The sequence below is a fragment of the Apteryx mantelli genome, chromosome 2 (assembly GCF_036417845.1).
Source record: "Apteryx mantelli isolate bAptMan1 chromosome 2, bAptMan1.hap1, whole genome shotgun sequence".
Taxonomy (NCBI): domain Eukaryota; kingdom Metazoa; phylum Chordata; class Aves; order Apterygiformes; family Apterygidae; genus Apteryx; species Apteryx mantelli.
In genome coordinates this window covers 172,249,643-172,268,220 of record NC_089979.1, presented here as the reverse complement: position 1 = coordinate 172,268,220, position 18,578 = coordinate 172,249,643, and the positions used below count along the sequence as shown (strand labels likewise).

At 50.3% G+C, this 18,578-nt stretch overlaps 1 protein-coding gene across 9 annotated transcripts in view; it reads left to right on the top strand.

Moving 5' to 3' along the window:
- MAP4 (microtubule associated protein 4) overlaps positions 1-18,578 on the top strand; it is a 147,185-nt gene that overhangs the window by 109,247 nt on the left and 19,360 nt on the right. For all 9 annotated transcript variants that reach the window (XM_067292091.1, XM_067292092.1, XM_067292097.1 and 6 more), the window contains 2 exons: positions 16,410-16,510; positions 17,432-17,644. In XM_067292091.1, the coding sequence (XP_067148192.1) occupies positions 16,410-16,510; positions 17,432-17,644 (314 nt within the window). The remainder of the gene's footprint in view (positions 1-16,409; positions 16,511-17,431; positions 17,645-18,578) is intronic.

Genomic DNA, 18,578 nt, shown 5'->3' with positions numbered 1-18,578 from the left:
TGGAAAAGGCTCGCTTTCAGAGATGCGGCGTAAGCATCAAAATATGTCTAAGCAGCTGGGGTAAATGACTACAGGTGTGTTTAATGTTTGCACCGAAACACGTGCTGCATGCTCGGCTTCCTTGGCAGGCTTATTTGTCTTTACTATACCTTTAAGAAAAGGCAGCATTTAATAATGGCAAGAGGATGTGAATAGACGAAATACAGGTCTAACCAAACCTTCCTCCTTGCGAAATATGCTGCTGTCTTGGCCCTGAAAGGTTGCAAGGAGCTTCAGGCAATGGGCAAATCTCTGCGTCCAGAAGGTGCACCGGCATCCGACCGGCAGCAGCTTATAACCCTTGCACTGCTGTCCTCCGACACCGTCTCAGAAAGACAGACGGCAGAGAGCCAGAAGGACTGTGAAACCCCAAGTTTGATCTTTGAAGAGTATTACATCTTCCTCAAAGCCGAACTAAGGGTAAAAACAGGGGATGGGCTTCCTTTCAGGAAGCCTAGTAATCCAACCACTCTTTAGTGTGGGCCCTTCCTCGCTTGCACTCCTCCTCATCATCTATCCCAGTCCTCCTGTTTTCTGAACATCCTCCCATTCTTTCCTGCTTATCTTTCGTTGACAAATACTACTTTTCTTAAAATGACTTAGAAAATTAAAGCACGCTAAGAGTCTAGAGGAATAAGGGGGAGCAGAGCTCTGATATCAGGGCTGCCGGTCGTGCGCGCCGTGCCTTGGCGACCTCTGGTCTCGCTGAAAGCTTAGCAGGATGGCAGCGGCGTGACGACGGAGGCAAAGCGTTAAGGAATTTCAGGGACAAAACTTGGAAGAGGAGGGGAGGCCAGGGCGCGGGAACTGGGAAGGCGTATCTGGAAACGATGTCCCGTGCGTAGGATGGCGTTGTCGAAAGGCTCTCGGTACACGCGCTGCGAACCACCTCTGCTGACGTCCGGAGACGTTCGGTGTTGGATGACTGCAGAGGTGTTCGCAGCTAAGCAAGCTGCTCCTGAGCAACCCAGGATTGAACATGGTTCAGTACATGCATCAAAAACAGCCATTAGATAAAGTAGATAAAGTAGCTGTGGCTGTTGTTAGTGGTTGTACGTTGATATTATGAGGCTGGCTTTGCTTTCCAGTGACACCAACCTCCTCTGTGGTGCCGGGCTGCGAAGCATCGGTCCCTAAATCCGTGTGGTCACCTTGCTCTGGCTTCTATAACCGCAGCCATTTGCCTAAAAGAAAAACAGCATTTGAAACCGTGGCTCGAGCGTTGCAGGCGGCTCTACAGCTTGCCCCAGCCGGGGCAGGGCAGTGAGTTCCCTCTTGTGGACTGAGCCTTGCTCCTTAAGTCTCCTTTGGGAATTGCCTGAGCAATAGAGGGATAACAGCACTCGCATGGGATCAGGTGACTTTGAGGTCTGCCATTTTTGCGACCAAACTAAATACTTTTGGAGTGAGCAAACACTTGCAAACATCAGTTCCCCCGTCAGTTATGGGAGAAAAGGTAAGTGTTGAGCTGAGCTCCCGTTTTTGCACTAGCAAGGCACCTATGAATATTTAAAGTGCAAAAAATTGTTGAGGCCTTTGGAGAAATGAGGCTTGTGGGTGGAAATGTTCTGGTTAATTAGAGGGTGCCATGAAAGATTCACATAATTTACAGTTCCTTAGTCATTGTTTTTAAATATAGCAACTTCTTAAATCCAGAACTTAAATACAAGCAGATAAATGTGTGGATTGTAGCGTTTCTCGGCAGCAGGTTAAATTCAGGGGGCGTACTGTAGCTTGTGTGTCTCTGGGTATAAAAATACATTTATGCTCAGTTAAACTACAATAGGAAGTTGTTTTACTGCTTTCTAGCTATGAGGGCAACATTTTCTCCCGGACTGGAATATGATGTCTGTAAGGTGTTGTAACCCTGGCTCCAAGAGGAGAGTTTGCCTTAGTCGGGAATAATCTGCACCGGGCATTTCAGATAAAAACCACTCTACGGTTTGCTGCTAATGCAATAGTATCAGTCCGGATGCCAGCGACTGAGTAGATGGAAACGGTCTTCCGGGCTTTAACCAGGGAGACAACATCCAAATTACGGATCGCAGGTGGAGAGGTGTTGCCATGGATGCTGGAGGCAGAGGCTTTGCGGGGTGGCCGCAGTGCACTTAGCACACGGTGAGACCGCTCTCGAGCAGATCGACCCGAAAAGTGAAATGCTAGTTGTGAAATCTGTGCAATAGGAAAAAAAAAAAGCGGTTCAAAAATACTGTTCGTGCTTTAAAAAACAAACAAAAAAAAGCCAAAGATAAAGGTGATGGTACTGAAAACTCCAAACCACCCCAGACCTCTCCCCCCCCCCCCCCCCCCCCGCGTTTTCAGCTTTGCCCACTGGCTCACGGGGTTGAGAGCTTCTAGCTTGTGAGTACTGAAATCCTCGTTGCAGCAGTATTTATGGTCGCTGCTGACTCCAGAAGAGCCTGTTAAAGCTCACGGCGCTGCGAGCAAAGCCCTTCCCGCAGGGAGACCCCGTTCTGCGCCAGCGCCTCTGGGGCGGGCTGGCTTTTAGTTCGGCATTGTTCTCGTTTTCGAGGCGGAAAAGGCTCAGCTCGCTTCCTAAGTTCGTCGGCAGGAGTTAATACTTACAGACGAGCTGGTCGTTAATACGGTCAGAGGAAAAGGAGGCTGCAAGATTTCCAGAAACGTGCAGTCACCTAAGAAACGTTCCTCTCGGGGGGGAGGTTGGGGGGGGAATCATTTCACCGAGATTTTGAAACCCCCCTTAGCATCTAGCCGGAGGTCCCAACCTGTCACAAAACATATCCCTCCCTTCGCCAAAGGATAAAACCCGACGTTTCCGAGGGCTCCCTCCAGCGTGCGGCTCGGCGGAGCGGCGAACGGCAGGGGGACGGGGAGGGGGGGGAGAGGGAGCCGCGGCAGCAGCGCGGGGGCCGCGTGTCGTCACAGCCGGCGCGGCGGCTCACGGCTCGCTCGGCGCTGGCTCCGCCGGCAGCGGCGGCACTCGGCGATGTCCCTGGCCGGCGAGCAGCCCGCCCCGCTCGCCGAGTACAGCCCGCCGCTCCAGCCCGCCGGCCCGCGGGGCTGCTCCGACGCCTTCCGCCGCATGGAGTCCCCGAAAGACTTCGGCAAAGCCGAATTCGAGTGGCAGAGGACGGAGGGCAAGCTCCACGAGATCGGCTTGAACGTGAACGCGGGGGGGCCGGTCAAAGACGGGCTCGTTAAGAATGCCGGTTTCACGGACGAGGACAAGCTCTGCTTCTTCGAGGGAAAACTGGACAAGGAGCTGAAAATAGCTCAGAAAGACAAAAGAGAAATCGAGGTGCAAGGCAGAAAATACCAGGCGGCTGCAGGTCACCTTGAAAACTGGGCTTTGATTTCGGAATCGTTCCCCCCTGCGGAAGGCAACTCGGCAAACCCTAAAGCTACGGATTTTCACTCGGGGCAGGCGGGAGCTGAAAAGCCTCGTCCCGGGCTGGGGAAGGATGAAGCCATCACCGACCAGGAGAAGGTGGCTGGGAAGACCGGCACGGAGCGCGGGAGCCTGCCCGATGTGGCTGTGTCGCAGAGTGACCCCGGCAAAGCCCCGCAGGAGCGGGAGATCAGCGTCTGGAATCCGAATTTCCACCCCGTGTCGCCCGGCGAAGCGGCCGGCGGCCGGAAAGCCGGAGCCCCCGGCTGCTGCGTCGCCGCCATGGTTGACGACGGCCATGGGCAGAGCGGTGGCTCTTTGCCGTCTGTAGCTGCCCCGAAGCCCCAGCTGCCCACCACGACCGTAGAGCTGGCCCAAGACGACTCCAAAAGCGGCGACTTCGGCAACAGCCCCGAAACGGAGGACGAGCTGGAGGAGAAGCCGCTGAGCAGAGCCGCCCAGCAGAGGAAGGCCATGAGGCGCGCCATGTCCGAGTGCTCCCACCTGGCCGTGCCCCTGGCCCTCGACCTGGCCGACAAGTACCCGCCACCGGCGCTGCGGGAGGAGGACGCGGCCCCCGCTCCGCTCGCCCCCGACGGCGGCCTGGTGCACGGCTCCGGCCCCAGGAAGCCGGCCGTCCCCATGAAGAGGGCCATGACCGTGTCAGAGGAGCAGCCGGGCGCCAAGCACGGAGAAGGCGGCGTCGCCGCGGCCGGGAGGGAGCTGGGCAGCCCGGGCTCCTACCGCAGCAAGCTGGAGCTAATCCCCGAAATCGGCAGCCACGACAGAGGGAGGGAGGAGGAGGAGGCGGCGGCGGCGAGCGGGAAGAGGAGGAACGCCGCCGAGGGGACCGCGAGCCCCGGCTCTCCGAAGAGCCGGAGCGCCGAGGTGGGAGCCGGCAAAGCCTCTCCGCTGGGAAGCGTGGGAATCGAGGTCAGCGCCGGGCAGCGCGCTCCATCGCCCCAGCAAGGGGACCTGCCGCGGGATGGTACGTAGCCGATTTTTACCTCCCCGGGGGGGCCGGCGCGCGGCACGGGGTTGGGTCGGCCTCCGCCGCCTGCCGGGGCAGGGAGCAAAATGGAGGAAAAGCAGAAAATCATGGCCGAGCTCCTTCCCCGACAGCAGCGGCTGCGAGTTGCGTGCTGGGGTGCTGACGGCGGCTGCTAGATGTGAAAATAGGTGGTTTCTGCCATAGGTCCGTGCCCCGGGCGCCCTCCCCTCCCGGGTGCCCTCCGCTCTGCAAGGGGACCTTGCCGGGAGCGAGCGCGCTGCCGCGGTTAAAACCTTTAAACTTCTCTCGGGAAGCGCCGAGGCTCGTGCTTTCCAGTTCAGCTTTTAGCTTCTTTCGGTACTTGTGCCTGAAGCAGCCGGCAGCACTAAAGGGACGGAGCGCTCCGGAGAGCTGATCTCTCCCCGAACGCTGTAATGCCCAAACTCGGACTGGAATTCCCCCAGTGCTGTTTCTAACCTCGCTTCCCAAACCCCGGGTACGGTGGAGCCTTTCCCACCGCTGAGCGTCCACCGCAGCTTGCTTTATTTTGCGGCGTTGTGTCGTTTGGGGAGCGCGGTGATGCATGAGGTCGGTCTTCTCGGATTGAAAGTCCCTGTCAAGAGCAATTAATCTGCGTTGCAGGCTGGAGAACGGCATCTCTGTCCCTCTTGCCAGCTTCAGCCAGCATCTACCTGCTTTCTCATGGATTTTGGGGGGGGGGGGGGGGGTCGGGGGCTTGGTCTTTGTCAGCCGGAGTAACGAGAGCGCTTTGCACGGGAAGAGCGAAGCAAACGCGGCAGGGAATAAAGACAAAAGACTTGCACGGGCGTTTTCACGTTTAATGACTCCTTCTGCAGCTGTCTGCTTTGCTCATCCTTCGGTGGAGTAATATAAAGCTGGAAGCTGCAGTATCCCGAGAGGGGAGTAACGCGCGGCCGGGTGCGGGGCTGCGCGGTTTCGGCAGAGCTCGGCAGCCCGGCGCCGAGGCTGATCTGCGGCGGGGTGAGGAAGGTGCTGCAGCGTGATCCCACCAGCCTGGAGGTGTCTTCTCTGTTTCGGTGGTGCGTTAGTGACACCCAATGGTCGGTCAGGCAGATCCCGAACGTTTGGCTGCCTGTGGTATGTCCTTCCCGATTATCCCGTTTTTCTTCCTAGCTATCAGTAGTTGCTTTCAACAGCATCCTGCTGTGTCCCATGTTTCACTTTTCTCTAAAAATTTCTCTACGATGCTTCAGTTTGCAAGACTCACGGTCAGGCCTCTGCTGATGGGAGATGTGGACAGCGAGGTTTTGGCAATACGAGCCTCCCCGCGCGGAGGCTGGCGTGTCTCGTCTTCTTGCCTTCTCAGCTTCGCGCTGTTACCTTGTTCTTCATGTTCTGTCCCCCGATTTTAAGCAGTTCTGGCAGTCGTGAGATGAAGAGGTGTCAGTTCTGGTGGCAGCGCGTCCTGGTTTGCAGACACCGCTCCTCTGGGGCCTCCGCGGAGATGTCAGGTCCCATCACGCAGGCAGGAGTCATCGACTGTCCTGTCAATAGGCATCAGGGTGGTTCGGAGAGCTCCTTGTTAAGAGCTAGATTTGGGGTGGACACCTGGAAATTTTGTTTGCTTGGGTGGAAAGAGGGATCTGGGCTGCTGCGTTTACTGGTTCTCCGTTTGGTACCTAACATGCAAGTGTTGTCATACTTCCTGACAACTTAAACATAACGTGAGTGGCAGCGATGTAGGAAACACCTAGTGCATTGAGGGGGGAAAATCTGGAACAGAAGAAACTTCGTATTTGTGCATGCCTTTTGGTGTTACGGCATTTCCGTGGTGTCAGGGGTTGCCACCACCCGCGCCGCCGCCGAAGCGTGTTCGCAGCAAGGCAGCAGCTCCCGCAAGCCGTGCCGACAGCGAGGCGTTGTGCGCTTTGGACAGCGAGGAACCATGTTTGGCTGGGCCAGCAGATGCTGCATCGCTTAGGAGCAACCATTTCAAATAAGCACCTAGGTTTGACATTTTGCTCTTGCAGTCTTTATTTTAAAAGCTAGCTTGTAGCCCTTGTGACTGTAGATCTGCGCGTGATCTGATACGGTAGCGACGGCGTTGGCAGACAGCTCAGGTGCTTTCCTGGGCAAGTGTGCAACAGAGTTGTAACTTCTTTTTTTCTTTTTATCCCCTTCTCCAAAATAAACTGCTGGGAAACGGTTGGGTTAGGTTTGGTTGGTTCTGTTGCGTACAATGTCGAGGTAAGAAAGAGATTCTGGGTTTATTCTGTACAAGAAGAAAATATGGTAGTAGAAGCAATAAAATGTTTTCTTGCTTCAGGTATGTGTATTTTAGTGAGTACTGTGAAATGCAAAAGAAAACGGGCAGAAAGTCCTTGGATGTTCCTGAAATGCTTTCAAACTTTATACGATGAGCTTTTCCTTCCTCTCACCTGGTAATGGGTGGAGAGGCAGTTGTAATGAAAGTCAGTCAACCAGTCAGTCAGTCTTGGCTCTAAGTATAGAACCGGTGCTAAATCTGCCCTTTGCATTTTATTTATGGCTAAATTTGTCGTTCACGTCCTAATCGACTTCCTCCTCTTCAGTCTTGGTATTCACCTTGCAAGTCTCCTTCCCGTCACAAGGCAGCATGTCCAAAACATCATGGCCAACAATATCTAGTTTATCCGACATAAATGTATCTATTCCTTCTCTTTTAGCCCTCGATTTTGCTGCTGGTTCTGTCTGTTCAGTCTGAACTTCGCCCTTGCATCAGGGCTCAGCAGTTCTTGTCACTTGCCCCTTTCTTTCATCTTAAATGTCCTTGAAAGAATTGTCCAACCTAATTTTAATTATTTGAACAGCATCTAACTTCTGCCAGTACAAAAGCAGATATCCTTGGTCCTGTTCAGCCAGAGGTTTTCTTTGCTAACCCTCTGTTACTCCTGTTATTCAGGTGATCTAGAATTGTGTGTGAAATACTTCTTACAGATAGCTGGATATTAGCTTGATTACGCAATTAGTTAAATTTCAGTCTAAAAACTTGCAAGGAGGGGCACCCGTTCAGATCTCCTGGGTACCACGGCAGGCATTTTGAGTTGAGAGACCGTAGCTGCAAACTAAAACGGGTCGGAATCGGAGGGCACGACTCGCTGGTCCCTTGTTCCGCCAGCAATCGCTGCGGTCGCTCGCCAGAACAAGCGCTCGCGTTGTGTCCTGCCCTGAACAACAGATTTCATTCATGCTCGCGGTCTGCGTAAGCTCCTGCGTCGCCTATTGCCCGTACCTGATTTGTCAGCTCCGGTGGTGTCACTTGTATAAGCTACGTGAACTCACCGCTGCCTTTACATTCGGCCTGTTTTTCATTTCCTTTGAACTTCCTCCGACGTGACGTATTTTCTGTTTTGAAGCGCCAGCAATTCCAGGCACCGCTGGACCGAGCCCGGTTGCGACTGCCGCCCCCCTAACACCCGTTAGCTCAGGAGACGCATCCCTAACGCGGCCTGGTGACTCGTATTTCTTGACGAGCCCGTGAGCAGCGTTCGCAAGCCCCCGTCGTTCCTGGCCGTCCCACTGCTCCTCTTTGCGGCAGAACGTTTCGTTCCTCTGTGGTTGGGATCAATGGAGAATCTCGGACCTCAAGCGCTGACGGGCAAGGTGGCGATAGCCTGTCGCCTGGGGTTTGAGTAAGGATTCGTATGTGATTAGGAAGTACCAGCCCAACTATATAGTAATGATACTTGTTCAAGTAATGCTGCTAGCACGGGTGGTTACTAACGAGGTTCCTTGCCAGGCGCGATAACGTTGTTAATTAGAAGGAAAAGAAACTGAGGATCGCAGGCTGCGAGGAGGAGGAGGAACGGGAGGGACCAGTGATAAACGGCACCCGAGAGCGATGGGGGACAGCTCGGCGAAAATTCCGGCTTGGCGTATGCGTGTTTGGCCTCAAATATCAAATAAACACCAGCATCTTCCAGGGACGGAGCTTGATGCTAGCAGCATTATAACGCCGTTGGATAAACCAGGTGTTCCTTGCTCCGTAGCCCTGGTGTGCTTGTGCAAACGGCGCAAAAGCCACCGGGCACTCGAGGCGAGGGATCGGTGAGCAGACGTCGGAAACGCTCCGAAGCGGGGGCAGAAGGGCAGAGCCGAGGTCAGAGAGGAGCCGGGCTGCTCTCAGAGCAGCGGCTTGCAGTGGGTGCCTAAGCCTTCCCCTTCCCTCGCCGCTTGTGCGAGCGAGGTCCCGGCCGGCGCTGCGTGAGCCCTGCCTGCAGTGGGGCCCGGCTGCCAAACGCTCCGCGTCTTCCTCGTGCCGCCTGGCTCCAAGGCTGGTCTCGAATTCGGGATCAGGCCCTGCTGCTTCCCTCGTCCCCGCGTTGTCTGCCTTGATGTCCCTCCCGAGACCTCTCCTCGGCTCCCGCTGTCTGTCTTCCTTCTGTTTTAGCTTTGCCATTGAGGTGCTTGTATGCTGGGGAGGAGGATCCCCTTGCCTGCATTTTTCAGGAGAATTGACAAAAAAATAGAGCTTCTCGTTGATTTTGTGAATACTTCCACCCTTACCAATAAAAAGGGAAAAGCTAATGATTTTGTTAGCTTTTTTTTATATCCAGCATCAAGTTTTTAGCACAGTATAATAAACAATATATGTTAGTTACTCTAAATAGACATCTGATTCCAGGCTATGTCAGGTTGGGAAACATGGCGAATGGTTTAGGCTCTTCGGGGAGAACAGGGTCTTCTGATTTAGGGCTTGCTTTCTCGAGCAAAATTAGAGAGCCTCAACAGATCAACCTGGGTTTATAAGATGGAGGAAAAGAGGACATCTGCTTTATTCCTTGATTCTTGGTAACAAGTCAAGATGTGCAAGTTGATTGAGTTGCATTGTGTGCCAGATAAAATGCTTAGCTATTTCGTATTTGGGTCAAGAAGGAGACATTTTATTCAGCCTTTTCTGGAGGGGGAAGGGGATAAGGCTTGTGTTTCTACTTAAACTGAGACTTGTTATATTTGTAGATGCTTTATGTTAAGAGTCTTGGACAAAAAGGCTTTAAATGATGTTAATTTTGTGATGGAGCAGCTCCTTCTGGAGGATGATGGATGAGCAAGTAAGAGTTTGTGCCTTTCTGCAGCATTTTTCTGGCAAAAGCAGTATTTGACATGGTCCAGTTTTGTTTCTGAAATTGCTTATGTTTAAGAGGGAGAGTAAAGACGGTCATTGCCTTATTGCTTAATCTAGCTCTCTTAGTGGATTTTCTGTTGATGACTCTAATCCCTATGAGAATTACGGAGCTGTTTGAGTGAATGATGTTTTAGTTCAGCTTAGCCCATGAATATCCCTCGCTGGGGCTGCGGACGACGAGCGAGCGCCTGGCCTCATTCACAAGCACAAGTCCACCTCCATCCTGAAGCACGTGAATGAGCCAACCTCAGTTGGTGACTAGGTGCAAGACAGGTGAAATAAATAGCTCCATAAAATGGGAGCTAATACCCTGCCAAGTGCCAGGAGATAAAAGGATTCAGGTGATGAAATCTTGAGTCCCCACTGACATGCTCCCTCACCTAGTCAATAAAGGTGATAAAAAGGAAAATAGGACCTAACATTCTTAAAAGCCTTCCAAGTGCACAGTATGTAATTACTTCTCTGCTTTATGTTCACTTTAGTGTCGGAGCTTTTGCTTACCTCAGTAGTTCAGCCAGGCTCCTCCAGCTGCTGAAGCATTTCAGCTGAAAATAGAAATACTTGCTTTCGGCTTTTTAAGATGAGCTTAACGTGTGCTGCTATATTGGAGTCTTCCTCTGCTCCCTTTGACGTAGAGAATGAATTTTGGGGAATGCTTATTCTTGAATAAGTTGCTGCGTGATATTTGAGAAATAAGCACACATCAGTGTTTCTATTCTGTGCAGACTCCATATTTATAAAGCAATGTAATGCCGTGGTCTAAAAAGATGCCCGCAGGTACTTTCTTTTGTAGGAGAGTGGTTTTTTTCTCTTTGCTCTTTATAGTCAGGACAACTGTATGAAGTTGCTCTATTGATGTTCTGCACCATATTGCCAGGCTTTTGAAGAAGACAGATGGTTAATTGGGTGCAATGGGGGCCTCAGGAGGTTGTCTGGCCCAACTCCTCATGCAAAGCAGGTCCAACTAGATCAGGTTTCTCAGGGTTTTGGCCAGTGTAATTTTCCAATATAAGGAAAAACTTTTTCAGCATGAGGAAGGTCGAACACTGGAAGAGAGGTCCAAAAAGGCTGCAAAATTTCCAGCCTTGGAGACATTCAGACCTTGAATGGACAAGACCCTGGAGCAACCTGATGTAGCCGAACCTGGGTTTGAGTGAGGGGTTGGGCCAGATAACCTCCTGAGGCCCCCATTGCACCCAATTAACCGTGTGTCGTCTTCAAGCCTGGCCATTGCTGAATTCTCAACGTAGCCCTGTGCAGTAGGTATAACTGCATTTGAGTAATGACTTCAAGCCTAAAATGATGAAGCGTTCGTTATCTCAGCTTTCAATATGTGAGTTTGCAAAACTCCCTTTTGTGTTAGCATAGTACTGCTACTGGACCAGCTCAAAAGAATGCCATGGCAGTTTGTATCGTCCTACCTTCCCTGCTCACGTTGCATCCTCTCCTCAGCTTCATTCAGAAGTCTGAAGCTGAATGTCACCTCAGGTATCATTTTTCTGTTGCCTGGTTGTTCCATTTTCACGCAGATTCAGCATGCTTTTTCCCCACTTGTTGCTGCTTTTGAGGACAGAGCCCCCATTAGCACCTGCAAAACTCCTTCAAAATGTTGAGCTTGATTTGTCTAGCTCCTTAATCTTTCCAAAAGGCGCCTATGGGTCCAGATAGCAGAGCTTAAAATCAGCCAAGCTCTACATTGTAATACATTACATTTCTTCTCGTGATAACTAACCTGCTGTTAGCTACCATAGAGGACCTGGCAGTGTGTATGAAGGATGAGGTTGAGGATTAGATATGCTAAGCATCTTCACAGACATCCGGGTTCATGAGTAATTAAGCTTTTTATTACCAAAAATCAGGATTAATCAAGAGTTATACAGAGAAGCTAAAATAGCTTCTGAGTTTCTTTGCTCTGAATATATAAAGATGGGCTAGGTCAAATATATAGCGTTGTGCTTCCCTGGAAGGATATAATATTAGGAGATGGAAAGAAAATGGCTTTGTCAACTTGGCTAGCTTAACTACCTACATATCAGCTGGTAGATCTATGAAAAGTTGACTTGCTTTTAAAACGCGGCATTCAGAAAACTATTGTATTCGTACCTGAAGTCGAGTACTTTAAGCACTGAAAATGTAGAAGGGGTCTCAAAGTTGTGCGTGCTGGTAAGTTGGTTCCCTTTGCGTTCGATCTGCAGGCGTGTGGTGACAGCCTTCTTGTGCTCCACGTGGTGGGGCATCCTCAGCGTTACGTGGACGGCCACCATGCTTTATCTGCGTCACGGTGTTCAAACTTGGCTACTGTAGGGAGAATTACAAATTTCCTCAGTAGTGGTTTTTTATGGGTCACCCTGATAATGTAAGGACAAACAAACAGTTGTTTTCCGTAAGTATTAGGATCTAAAGGAATAGTATTGTCCCTTTTTATAACAAGCAGTTGAGGCATGGACCATGATTTTAAGTTTCTGGTAATTTTGAAGTGTCAGTTTTGGCACAGATCATCTTTTTACTAATTATTCTGAAAACTCAGTGGTCTTTAACAGGTAAAGTCTTACTGCCACTGACTTCATGTTTGTCTGAGCGTCCCATGGCCTTGGTTGCTGGGTCCTTCATCCAGTAATGGCAAATAGCTGGTTTCTGGTGATAAAATTATTCAAAAAATATGCTTTTTAACTTGTTGGCCCCAGCGTGCCTTTGCCAAATGTAGTATCCGTACTACAGCTTCTGTGCTTAGTCTCAGCCGTGCATCACTGCGGCTTGGAGATGGCCTTGGAGCAGGATTGAGTTGACCAACCTGCCACCGTGGAAGTACCCTGGGAAGAGCAGCACATGCAGGGGAGCCCGGCTGCTCCCTCGGCGCCTGTGGATCTCGGCTCCCAGCTCCATCATCCCTGGCGTGCCGGGAGCCGCCTGGCACCGCGGCCAGGGAGGCTCTTGGCGGTGCCCAGCAAGGGTGGTCTCACCTGAGACTTCAACCAGCAACCAAGTGTGTAAGCCGTGTTCTCAGGGATTTATAACGTTGCCCGATTTGAGTGGATTTTTCTAGGAGGAAGGCGCTTCCCTGGGAGCAGAGGCTGTGCCGGCCGGAGCCAAAGTCCTTCCGAAGCAGGTGAGAACGAAGCCTAGCCAAAGAGAAGGCTGCAGGTATCTATGTGCAGGACAGTTGTTCTTCTTTGGCGTTTTTCTTGGAACTGGCCTGTTTTTCGAAGGTCACCTAAGAGGCAGGTCCATACTGCGAAGCCCCAGTGCCCGCAGCGTAGCGGGTGCCGGGGCAGAGCCGGCGATGTTCCCACGGCAGTGGCGTTCGCCAGGACCCCTTATCGCGGTGGCGGCCGTGCGGAGCGAGTCTGCAGTATGCTCAGCGTCGCTGTTGAGGGAAACCTAAGCGCCGTTTATCGAGTTACTCTTTCGTAATTGTCTATAAAACCTCAAAGAGAAGTCTGGAGTTCGGGGTTGGCCGGTTTAGCTGTTGCTGTGGACCCGCCTGCTGGCTTTGATGTACCTGGATTTGAGTCGTTTCTTCCAGTGTCACTCTTGGAAATTGGGAAACGGGGTGTGCCACAGTATTTTGGACTGACACGTCTGAAAAGTTTGTTTTCCTCCGTTAAAAGCCTCCTTTTCGATAACAGCTGACACACGTGCTGGCGATAGGGTGCAGCGCGCTCCGCTTGCCGTCGCGGTGAGTAGCGGGAGGGGACCGCGACGCGTCCCGGGGCGATGCCCTTCAGCCCTTCTGCGGAAGGTGTCCGTGTGGAGTGTCCTTTGCGCTCTCCTTCGGCCCCCACCGTCTTCTCCCCTGGGAGTAACCGGACTCCCGGTGCCGAGGCAGCGGAGCGCCGGGCGAGCAGGAGCTGCCGCGCGGGAGGCACGGCTCTGCGCCGGCGAGGGTAGCGATCGCTCCGACGGCAGGGACGAAACGCCCTTGAAACACCTTTTGGAGGTTTGTTGCCACGCTTGGAGGAACAAGCAAACTGAAAAGTCTCTTAAATAAATCTTGCAGCCTAATGGACAAATTTGATTAAGATCTGGCAGCTTTTCCTAATATTCCCTGCAACTAGCAAATCTTCCCTGGCGGTTCTCCGCTCTGCATGGGGGAGCGAAGCCTCGTAATTAAACGATGAATGAAAGCAAAGGTCCTGACGGGCACATTGGGAGGTTACTTAAATTGTGGCAGCACAAAACAAGACGATCCCTCGCTAATCCCTTAGGGTTACGTCCCCCGGTGTATCAGAGGCCGCAATAAATGCGACCTGAACGAGGGTCCTGGCAACGGTGGCCCGAGAAATAGCAACGTTGCCTACCCAGATGTCCTGGTTTCGTTATTATTCTTTATTTTATTTATTTATTTACGAATACAGCTTGCTTAACCTCTATGTGGGCTATCCCGCAGCGTGGCTCCGTCAGCTCGATGATGCTACGTTTCCGTTCTACGTAAACACACCTATTTGCTTTGTGGAACCTAGACGGTCCTTTAGGGAACGTTTTGCTCTGTTTTCATTTTGTTTGTGTGAGTGTTGAAGCCGTTCCCTTTGAACATTTCCCATGTTGTAGTCCGTATTTAATTAACCCGAAATTACGTGCTGCCTCCTTTCGTCGCTTCGGAAGCATTGGAGCTGCTGGAGTCGATGGATCTTCGAGCTCAGTTCTTCCGAAAAGCCGCGTTAGGCTTCCTGAGCGGAGCCGTGTCGATGCAGGCGTGTTGGGACGCCGTCCTCAAGCGAGAGGTTTAACGTCGCTGCTGAACTAGCTGAAATAATAGTAACGATTGGCAGCACGCGAAGGGTGGCTTGGGCTTGGTGGAAAGTCACCTTGATAGCTGTGATACCTGAGACGAGGAGGATTCACGGTGAATCTCCAGGCACGGGAAGCAAAGAGCAACGAATGCACAGAAACGCACTATTCGCAAGCACGAGCTGTTGGCAGCAGTCGCTTTTTCTAGTATTGCTGTAGATAAAATCAACAAATTAAATGAGGGGGAAAATAAGGGTTTATTGAAATTCAGTGGAGAGAACTAGTCTAGAGGAGCCAATATAGATTAGCTACAAAAAACGAACTTTCTAGATGAGCATGAATGATTCTTGATTCTTAAGAATTTTGCATTAAAAACAATAATGTCTAACACGGACATTTCAGTGCTTGTTTTCTTCAGAAGTCCTTATTTATATACAGAGAACATTAAATTCGATGCTGTATGACATTTAGTATGATTTGGAAGCCAAGTGACTAGGCAGAAGCTAAGACAATGCAAGAAAAAAAAGCTGCTAAAATTCATCATGGAGTCAAAAAAAAAAAAAAAAAGGGGGGGGGGGAAGGAGAGAAAAGCAAAAAAACCCCAAGCACCCTTCGGTTGAGCATCCCCAAAACTGGCAGAAGGCACTGATTTATTTTGCTGGCTTCGGCAATGGAATTTCTGCCACAACTGGAATATTCTTTGAGACTCTCCCTTGAAGGCTGGCGAGCAAGAAAATGCGAAATATAAATAGTAATCTTCCAAAGAGGTGGAAAACAACCTTTTCACTGTTGGAATTGCTACGCTATTGTCTGGCAGCCCTTATCATGCGCTGCAGCATGACAAGCCTGTTGTGTTGTTATAAAAAGAAACATCCAGTACAGATGCTCTTTATTTTAATCCCCAGATGACAAGGGAAAATGAATGCGCTTCTAATGGGTTGTTTGCGCCGTATCCTTCATACGATTCAAATAGCACAGGAGTTGCAACAGAAAACAGCTCATAGCAAGTGTAGTTGTACGGTACCACTGCTGAGAGTTGTCGTGGTTTAAAAGCTGTTTCTGGGGAAGCTGATGGTGCCTCTTACACGTCTTATGGTGCAAAGAACCGTGACAGTCCTGTCGTTGGTCCTCAAGAGTCCTAAAGTTTTAGTGAAGCTGCTTCTAAGTTGACGTTTTGTTATGTTGTTTATTTTGCTGGAGGGCGTTATTTGTTCTTTTGCTGAAGGCTTTGCCGTGCTTTAGAGACTGTTGAACGTAGATGGTGGCCACCATCTACTGTCAGAGCAGAGGCAGGGTGGTGGCTGCTGCGCTCCTATTAAGAGGAGTGCCCGTATACTCAGTTTTCCTGACTCGTTGTGAAAACCTTTGGTGGCAGTGACAAAAATGGGCAACTGCATGAAAATCTGGCAACCTTTGACCCTTTGCAGCAGATGCAATTACAGCTGTGTGTGCTCTGAAACACTGTGTGCAGCAGCGTGACGTGCTGATTTCCATACCACCGAGTTGCAAAGTGGTCCGCGCGTGTTGGAACGTGGTTTCCATATGGCTGCTTTCCTTTCCGACCTTTCCTGGTGTTAGTCTAGCTCCTTTTGGCTGCTGGGAATCTTCCTTGTTCGTGGTGAGCTGTAAAGTGTGGTTGTGGGCAGTTGCTGTAGACTGAGATACGGAAGAAGAAAGGTCAAGAAGAAGCAGCAGTAACAAAAGGATGGATCTAAGGAGGGATAGCTTGAAAATGTCCTACCTCAGGGTAACAGCCAGCGTGCAAATGCTGAAAGAGGTCAGAACTTAAACATTAACTTTCCACCAACTTTTTTTTTTTTTTTTTTTTTAAGAACTTGAAAGATGGGAAAGTTTGCTATGTTCGTTAAAACAGCTGTTTCCTTCATCGGCTGTCTCTTTTCTCACTGTGGCATAACTGAAGTAACTGGATGCTAATGGCATCTGGATGACCTTGTGTCGGTGTGCCCCAGCACAGCGGAAATCCTTCTTCTTGAAGGTGTTCTGACCCTTGGAAGCTTTTCCAGAAACAGCCAACCTGTAACTGTCTCACTTCTGTCTCCTCCTGTTATTGTATTAAAAAAAAAAGGCTAGAATAAAAGAGCCTAGACTTAAGAAGTCCTCCTTTTTTTTGCCAGCAAAACCAGAAGAGACCAAACCAGCTGAAGCGGTGACGGGGAATGATATCACCACACCTCCAAACAAGGAGCTTCCTCCGAGCCCTGAGAAGAAAGCAAAGGTAGGCTCCGTTTCGCGTTCAGGGCACTCCTTTCCGTGGTTTTCATTTGCCAGCTTTTCTGCTTCTTAAGCCATGGTGACCCACGTTCTGTTTTCTGAGCTGCCGCTTTTGAACTACTTTCCTCAAACGAAGGCATTCGCTTACGAAGCTGCAAACAACTCGGCCTATAGCAAATCTGATAGGAACTGGATTTAATAAATTTATGGTAAGCTTTTATGTAAATAGCTGTCTGGTTGGTGCCTGTGGTGTGGAAGCAGGGAACATTTGCAGTGATGTTTCCAGAACGCTGGTGCTCTCCTCGCTGTTTCTCCACTCACACACTCGTGTTGCAGTTAGCGTTCGGACCTGGTGCTCTCTCGTTTTAGGGCTGTATATGCAAGGTGAGAGGCACCTGCCTTCAGCAGCTTGCAGCGCTCGCCAGAACCCAACCGCGAGCTCTGGCAGCGGAGCAGCGGTGGGGGCGGTAGGGGCAGGTCCTGGCGCCCGCGAAGGCGGTGGGAGTTGAGCAGACCGGGGTTTAGCACTTGCATCGTGCACGTGTGATTGGGAAGCAATGTCCTGCTCGTTGCACGTAGGACGAGATGCCAGGAACACCCGACGACTAATCCCAGCTTTACTGGTGGTTCCTTCGGCGGCTTTGGATGTCACTGCAGTAATCCCTGTTCCTGTCGGATTGAATGCAAAAATCCCCTGGGCCCTGAAATCAGCCCTCTGCTGCAGCTTCGTTGTGGTCTTTTTTTTGCACTCAGAAAACAGAAAGCTAATTATTTTTTTCGTTTGATTTTAAATATCATTTTTTATGTTCTCGCAGCTTGATATTTTGGTTTACGATGCACTGTGTTTTGTTGTTTGTTTTTTTTTGTTGTTCTTTTTTTTTTTTTTGCTTTTATGCTGGATTTTGCTTTTTGAAAAAACGTAAAGCCTGCAGCATCCACACCGTCGGCAAAGCCTGCCGCACCGAAAGCCAGGCCTCTGTCCGCTACCAGCCCCAAGCGGCCGGCCTCCGCTACGCCTGGCCAAAACAAAAAACCCACCAGCCCTACTGCAGGTCCCGCTGCGGCCGCCACTCCTAAGCGCCCGGCCACCACTACCGCGCGTCCCTCCACCTTGACTCCAAAGGAGGCTAAACCAAAGGTAAGAGACCGTGTGCTTTTGTGGGGGAGCGCCGAGAACGTCTCGCCTTAACTTACCGACCGTCTTACCCACGAGTCAGAACGTAATTCTAGTGCTAATCATGGGAAAATACGACCGAGAAGCCGATTCACTGTGTTACGAGAGCGGCATCAGCTTCCCGTAACCCCGTCACAGCCTCAAGTCCCGAGCGTTTAATTTTATGTGTCATCACAGAGGAGAGAATTAAACTTGACTGATTACCGTGATTTTTCCTTGTGAACTGCCACAAGGTTTACAGATAATTCTTTTTTTTTTTTCCCCCCCTGTTACTAAAGGAGGATACAGATTTTTTAATAGATATATAGATATATGGCAAACTTAGGGTAACTGCTAAAACCAGGGAAGAGTATGGGAAAACTGAATGGAGAGCTTCAATATTGGTGTTCAGCACTCCATTTCTGGAAGAAAACAAAAAAAAAAGTTGGTCAGATCAGTCTGATCGATTTTAAATACTATGGAAATGTTGTAAATTTTTAAACACTATGGAAATGTTGTAAAAAAAAGCTTTTGCCTGGAAACATACTGAGCTGAATTTTAAAATCTAGTGAGTTTTCTGCTCTCAGGCAGTTTGACAGATGAAATTATTTTGCCTTTTTTTACATCTGTTCTAAATGCATTTGACTACTTAAAATCAAACCTGTGTGTTTATACTGCTCTAGCTTGAAGACGCTTCTGTTCGTGATCCTTCGCACACAAGTTATCGTACACTAGTGGGATTCAGCCTGGGAGGGAATGTTAACATCAGCTTCAGAAGCCTTCAGCTGATGTTTAAATGCTAGCATTTGCACCACACTTGTACACTTAAGGAACTGTATTTGAGTGTCTGTATTTAAAAATATATATATATATGAAAGCACAGGCAGAAATCCATAGCTGTTAGGGCGAAGTCAGCGTA